The 7,500-nt window shown below is 37.5% G+C and overlaps 1 protein-coding gene across 3 annotated transcripts in view; it reads left to right on the top strand.

The window, feature by feature from the left end:
• The window catches only part of LOC138029667 (uncharacterized), a 7,275-nt gene extending 2,807 nt beyond the window's left edge, over positions 1-4,468 (top strand). Inside the window, exons 3-4 of one of the 3 annotated variants that reach the window (XR_011127910.1) lie at positions 1-584; positions 2,924-4,468. The exon at positions 1-584 is cut by the window's left edge and continues 130 nt beyond it. Coding sequence is in view for 1 of the 3 variants with exons in the window: in XM_068877380.1 (XP_068733481.1) it covers positions 1-479 (479 nt within the window). In the remaining 2 variants the exon portion in view is untranslated. Of the gene's footprint in view, positions 2,821-2,923 lie in introns of those variants that run through there. The other 2 variants (XR_011127909.1, XM_068877380.1) reach the window with 2 other exon arrangements.
• The last annotated feature ends 3,032 nt before the right edge of the window (positions 4,469-7,500 follow it).

Below are 7,500 nucleotides of genomic sequence, written 5' to 3'. Positions count from 1 at the left end.
TGCCATTAACAAGTGTAACAGAAGAGATGAATACAGTTCCATTATTGTCGAATGTGCAGCAAGTCAACTGCGAGGCTGACCTTCGATCCTCACCAACCTGTACTGAAAAATGCAGTCAAAACCAATTTGTTCAGAACATAGCGATACCTACAGTGGTTTCTGTTTCTCAAGTCTGTACAGAAGCACAGGTGGATCCGAGTTCTCCACTTATTGAAGCAGCAGTTATAGACCCTTCAAATGGCTTCAATATTGTGGTGGACAACTGGGATTTAAGACAAGATTTACGTCACATGACGTCTGACCACCAGAACACTGATATCCATTGGGTAAATCATAACATTGTGGAAAACCGCATTTCTGGCAATGATTTACCTGATGACAAACCACTGAAGAATGTTCAGGATGTAGAAAACAAAGATCTAATTCCATCCTTTGCTGACCACAAGGAGCTCTACACCAATTACCTCATACATATTTAGAGAATCCTAACAAGGCGCATCCCAGCTTTGCATTGCCTCTTGGACCATGTGCCAAAACATATTCGACACAAACACTCTTACGCAATGAGTAAAAAGAGTAAAAAGGTAAGCCCCAAAGCAAAGCGTCCTTTCAGGTATAACACAATGCAAAAATCAAAATAGTTTTCAGCATGTTAATTTTCTGTTAGTGAGTACCATATGTGGATTAAGCAGTGTATTTTGACTCTCATGCAAAAAAAAAAAAAAAAAATGAAAGTGGAAATGATGAATTGGTTTTGCAAAGGATCAGTGACACTCTTGTTCAATGGCTTCGCATACAGTACTTGCATATACAATTTGCTCACTACTTAGGGCATAATCATCCTTAACATTTCAGGTGCAGATGGGTATGATTTTTAAGTCAGAGGTGTCTAATGAAGGCATTGTGAATGTGCTTCAGCATGTGCAGCAGTACTTGCCAAAAGTTAATGAAGGAGAGGAAGTCATCTTTGCAGAACAAGGGCTAGTGGGGGATCAATTTACAATCGAAAGAGCTGTGAATGCTCTGAAATCCATGGCAAATGGGTACACCCCTTTGAAGCGTCTAGAAGGATTTCATTTTGGGATAGCTGACTGGCTTGCTGGTGTAAAGTTCTTGAATGTATGTGAACCAGGTTTAAGACTAGAAGAGAAATGGATTATCTGCCAGAACGCAAATATAGTTAAGAAGTTCTATGAATATGTATAAACTGTTTGAATGTAAAGAAAATGAAGTGTAACTCAACTAGCCCATACCCATGTCTGCAACTTATGTAAATGATTCATGAAAACAAAAATGAAATCTTTCATAATAAAACGGCTAAATTCCACTCGTTTTCTGACCGGATCCAGTAATAATTCTATCAACGAGGCAAGCTTTACTTTAAGATCAGTCAGTGGGCCACATTTAAAAGACGAGAACACTTGTATTGGTATTCGTATTTGATATAGCCCGATTTTTTTTTTTCGGAGCGTTAATGAACACATGAGAAGTATCGATTTGACTCTACAAGACCTGAGTTTTACGAGATCATCGTTCAGAATCGCAAAACCAGTTTGGGATAGATTCTCACGTTTTCCCGGAAACATTATGCCTTCATTTAGTTTTCATATATCGATATTCCAACTTTGTCATCAAAACTTTGTTTTTATGGTTATGTAAAGGTGACTATTATGTATGATGAAAACAGAAAATCAGGCAGTCGTCAAGGTTTACCAATTCTTTAAACTTTTTCTCTTCTGGTCAATTCTAGGAACAGATGAGACCTCAACAAACTCTTGCAATTTCAGTGCACATTAAACTTGTTAAAGATAACAAATATCTGGAAAGAAAAGATGACTTCGTGTCTTATCCTCTGTTTTAGTCACGAACCTGTTTAAATCTCAGAGTGTTTACCATATTATAATTCCGTTCAAGGGAAGCGGAAACACATACTAATTGTGTTCTCACAGGTATCGACAGTCATCCCGATCGAACGACATCTTGTACACGTTACGACACCCAACGACAAACACTTAACTTACGACCTAATTACAATATAAAAAAAATGCGAACAGTGAGACATTAATCGCGAACTAGACATTTGACGTGTCCCATATCTTAAATTGGTTTCTTGGAATGTTCAGCCTTCTCTTTGTCTTACGACTCTAAGGACTCTAACTAATTTACATTTTAGCCACAAAGATTAAGTTGTCAGCTCACGGCCACATCGAAAGCCCAAATAGGATGTGCAATATCGAGCACGGCGCAAGCGTAGGTTTATACTTAGTACCGGTACTTTTGGTAACATCAAGGTGGTTCCCAGAACTTGGAACGTATTTGACCCTCTTTAATGATTCTTGTTTGCATTATCAGGGAATATAGCAATCACTTTTAATCTAGTTTATTAAAGAAAAAATCACTTTGTATAATTAATTAATAAATGACAAGGAATTATTAATGCTAAACGAACTCTACAAAACACGATTATTTGCCTTGTCAGTGATTTTTCAAAACATAACGTACGACCTTGTAGGAAAACTTCACATATTAGACACTTTCAACCAATCACGGAATGCTTTAATTAAAGTGTTAATTACTGTTGAAAAATAATCAACACAGGGGGTACATTTATTGCTGGACATATAGAGGCCACCAAGATGAAAATACAGGTATAATATATAGAAATATTTTTAAGTCGAATTGTCTCAAGTGAAACGAGATAAAGTAGCTAACTGTAATGACTAAAATAGTCTTAACCAGTGCGTGTGTTTGTGTGTGTGGCCTTATGTGTTGCACCAAGACGCGGGAGGGATTAGGACCTGTTTTTCTTGCCAAAATGGACAGAAAAAATAGGATAATAATTTCCCGGAATACTTCAAAGGTATCTTAGATACATTTATCTGCATTAATTCCAGAGCTGATGACATCATAAATTCTGTTCTAGATGAGGAGGAAATAGCACAGGTAAATGCCACACAGATGATGAGCCCAGATGGACGTTTCGTGTGCAGATCTCCTGGTTGTCCAGCCACTTTTAAACATGATGGAAAACGAAGACGAGATCATGAACAACAACATGATCCCCCTCCGGTTATTCCAGAAATCATGTTAAGGGACTCAAATTCAGAGAGGACATTACCTGAATCCAGCAAGAGAGATGATTCATTTAACTATAACTGTTGTTTGCTAAGTTATGGTTTGTTGTTTATTGAATTCCTTGATTCTATTGCTGAAGGTGATGGTGACCGGAATTTTAGATGCTGGAAAATGTTTCTTCTTCACTTTAAGAATGCCTCAGGAAGCACAAACTATGCCCTTGAGACACTCTACTGTTCATTGCAAGTGAACAGTCTTTTGACACCACGCCAAGCTTACAGGTTAAAATGGAATCGTACCATTAAGGGAAAAGGTTCAAATGTTGCATTGGATCTTGACCTTGAACATGACAATAAATATCTTAAGGAAGAAGTGAAGCAACTTAAAAGAAATGTAACTCCAAAGGCAGTTGCTCGACTGTGCAAAACAATGTTTGTGAAGAGGAAGATGGTGGGAAATTATGATAATTGCATAAAGAAGATGAATAGATCAGGGAAACACACTATCCGATCTGACTCAAAGGACTTCTTGGCAGTGTTAAACAAGCTGGTTGCTGAAGGAGTCTTTGAATTCAGGGATGGTCGATCCTACAATAGTTTTCCTGGAATATCAAGCAACCCCTTGGATGGACTCGACATGCTCTCTGTTTACAAATGGATCAATGAACACAAGAGATACATTCCCCTTGATAAAAGAGCTCTTTAATGGCCTACTAGAATATGTTTTCATTAACTTTGTCGTGTACAATAGCTATTATAATAGGCCATTTTTGGTATATTATAATTCAGCTTGAAGGAGAGGTTCTGAGGACAAAGACAAAGGAAAGTGGATGATATGCAAAGATATTTCACATTCATTCCAACATGTTTCTATTGTTTTAGTCCTCGCTACCTCATTATCAAGCTGAATATTTGATATTTTGAAAATGGCCTATTCACTTGAGTAATTCGGTTTGTTCACCAAGGACATTATTTTGCATATTACATATTACACCAAACAAAGTTTCTAGTACAAAAAGAAACTGGTAAAGTAAGTCATTAATAACTATAATGCTCGTCATAAAATCGGGAGGAAGCTCAGGATGGTAATCATAATATTCTCTCAATGAACAAGGCTATAAGAGAACAATCATTCACAAAACATGTCCGATTTTGCCACAATTTATTTTGTCCTTAATAACAAGGTATTCATATAAAACTTCAAAATTGAGTAAGTAGCTGTCTTCCACATCTTTGCTACTCCCAAAATGTGGCACACTTGACAAACTATATTAGCCCATTGACTCCTGAACAGTTCCCCACCGATGAGTAAAAGTGTCTGGCGTTCGATGAAGTAAAATCTATTTAATACCCCATTCACACCAACAAGACATGTTTAATTACACTGGTTTGAACAAAATGAAAATTATTTGCAGAAAAATGAAGGACTAGCTTTCACATACCATTCACGTGAGCTTCAATACATGCTTTGATCTGTGCTAAATTTGTATTCAACAAAAACCAGTATACATGATTCGAAAACAGAACACTCTGAAACTGTTTGACTAAACATGTTCAAAACATTAAGGTTCGGTGTGAACAGAGTCAGTGGATTACAGTGCTCGAAATTAAAAAAAATTACAGGTTGTCCCTGTTTCAACAGCCGGGCAACAAAACCAGTAAATTTGGTTTCCCTAATAAATGCGTGGTTGCCCATTGGGAAACCCCCTAAGATTAAATGCAATCGCATGGAGGTGGAGCTCCCATAATATGTGTTTTTTTGTGTAAGTCTGGGTTTAAGTTTTAGCATTTTCAAAATAGAGTCTTCGATCTCCATCGCCAGCTACATGTGAATTTTCCTATCTGACAATTTTTTGTTAAAGCCACAAATATTCAAAACACTGGAAAATGCTCAACTATGGCAAATTAATAGTTGGTAACTTCACACTACTATCAGACATTGACAAAAAAAAAATCATTGAACGAGTTGGGTGGTGTTTAAGTCATGCATATTTTCTGTTTTTGCCTGTGTTGTCCATTGTTTTTTCTTCGGGCAATCAACCTTTTCATTTTACCAAAAACTAGTCGCCCAGGTAAATTTTCTGGTTGTCTGGGACGACTGGACGACCGCTAATTTCGAGCACAGGATGAAGTGATTAATGCTTGCGTTCATAGAAACAGGCAGGTCCAGCAATACAGTATTACACAGTAGTTAAAACTGTATCAAAATGGCTGGGTAGCCATCTTCTGCATCTTCATCAATGTCCATGCTTTCATCTTCCAATAATGTATTCAAACTGAAATCAGTTAGTGACTCATTGAAGATCTCCGACCAATCATCATCATATTCATCTTCATTAATATCAGTATCCTCAATTGGAACATCTAGGACAGTTTCCTCTACCAAGTCGTCAAAAATATCTTTCAGCAATTTCCAAATTTCTACTGCATGGTTCAATCTCCATATCTCAATGAACTTCAGAATATCATTGAATGATTAATAAGAGCAACATTTTTAATAACTTGATTTATGTGGTAAGTCCCAAATTCCAAAAGAAACCTTGGGCAAGATATGGCAGAGACTTGATTTTTGCATTGAGAATTAGGTTTCATACAAAAAAAACAATCCATTTCTTCTTATACGTGAGAAGTCTGCTCCGTAAGGTAACAATCTGAGAATCTGACACACTCCTCACAGGATATCTTTCTGGAGAAGCCTGGTTATTGGTAACTGAACAAAATGTTACATAACTACAAACACCACACCCACAAGTGCAAGATAGATCACAGTTATCACAGCATAAGTGTCCAGTGGGCTTTATGTTGTTTGATTCATTAGTGGGATGGTCAACGTAACCCCTGATTAGTTCCCTGCGACAACTACCACTCGGTACATAATCCCTGATGTCTTTAGCACAGCTGCTAAGCATTCTGCCCAAATAGATCTAGAGAATAATGCACTTTCCTGGTTGTCCATCTCGACTGCACCGTCCACTTTCTTGTACATAGCATTCCAGGTTACGAGATGGCCCAAAGTTGATGATGGTTCGTACTCCTTTCGCATCTACACCCATACCAAATGCAATAGTGCAGATTAGAACTCTTAAGTGGCCATCATGAGTCCTCATGGAATTAAGGACAGTTTCTTTAACATTCTCTGGAGTCCTTACATGCATCATTTCAACAAGTCTTTCCTGGGGTTTGGCTTTTCTTTCTTCAAGTATATCTGGGACCCAAGACAAACCGAAATTACTGCACTGATTGGCAGTCTGACAGTCAATGATGCATCTCTCACACAAACTACCTTTGGTTTTAAGCATCTGAAGAAGCCAGTCAAAATATTCCGTTACATGAATTTTTATCACGCTGTACGAGATATTTGACCTCTCAGGCGAGACCATTACAAACTTTGGTTTGGTCATGTTTAAAGAGTTGCATATCTTTTCTCTAGTTGTCATCTTTGCGGTGGCTGTAAGGGCAATGAAAGATGTTTGATTTAGCAGGAGAGATCTCAACGCTTGGATGTTATCGTACCTCCTGCAGAAGGCAACATTGATAGAATTTCCACTTTGACCCCTGAAAATAGAACAAAATTGTGTTGAAGCCAGACGAAAAAGTTCTTTCAAGAGAGTTGTTTAATTGCAGCACATGCATTTAAAATATAAAGTATACTAACGTATGCATCACAACAAAATGCTAAACAACCTTATACTACAGAAAGGAAAATTAGACAAATGAATAATGTATTTTAGATAACAAGAATACTCAGGGATATAAAAATTGCTCAACCTAAAGAAATTCTCCAATCTTTCAAGCAGAAACTTCCTATGTCGCTGTTTCCTCCCACAGCAGTGCCTCTCGGATTCAGAACATACGATAATTATATTTTTCCCTTACCAGAGGGTGATACAATGTGCTTATCAACAGCTACAGCAACAACACTTTCTTGATAAATTGGAGAACAAACCATTTCACGCCAATGATCGGTTGACAACATAGCTTCTGGAGAAGAATACACGATGTTTATTTCACCCGTTAAAATTTTCTTAAAATTGGCCTCTTCTTGTCCACTCCCGATAAACGATGCCTTTATCCCTTTCTTTTGAAGAGACTTCACCTGATCTTTGATTAATGAAATCAAAGGAGAAATTACCAACACGATGGCAGAGCGACTCTTCCCTTCTTTTTTCAGACACATTTCTTTGACAACAAATAATACGAGTTCGTAGATTAGAGACTTGCCAAAACCAGTCGGAAGGTTCACAAAAACATCATGCCCAGAAACCAAAAGATATGGAATAGTTGGTGAAAAATCTGCAGTGTTAGTATAGGTTATCACATAATTTCAAATGCAGTTTGAAAGACGAACAATCCTGCACGAGCCCGCAGCTTTATAGATTGAGTGCTTATTTATTCCAAATTGCCCGAGGACTAAGCATATGATTAC

This window comes from Montipora capricornis, chromosome 13 (genome assembly GCF_036669925.1).
Source record: "Montipora capricornis isolate CH-2021 chromosome 13, ASM3666992v2, whole genome shotgun sequence".
NCBI lineage: Eukaryota > Metazoa > Cnidaria > Anthozoa > Scleractinia > Acroporidae > Montipora > Montipora capricornis.
This window is presented reverse-complemented; position numbering and strand designations above follow the sequence as displayed.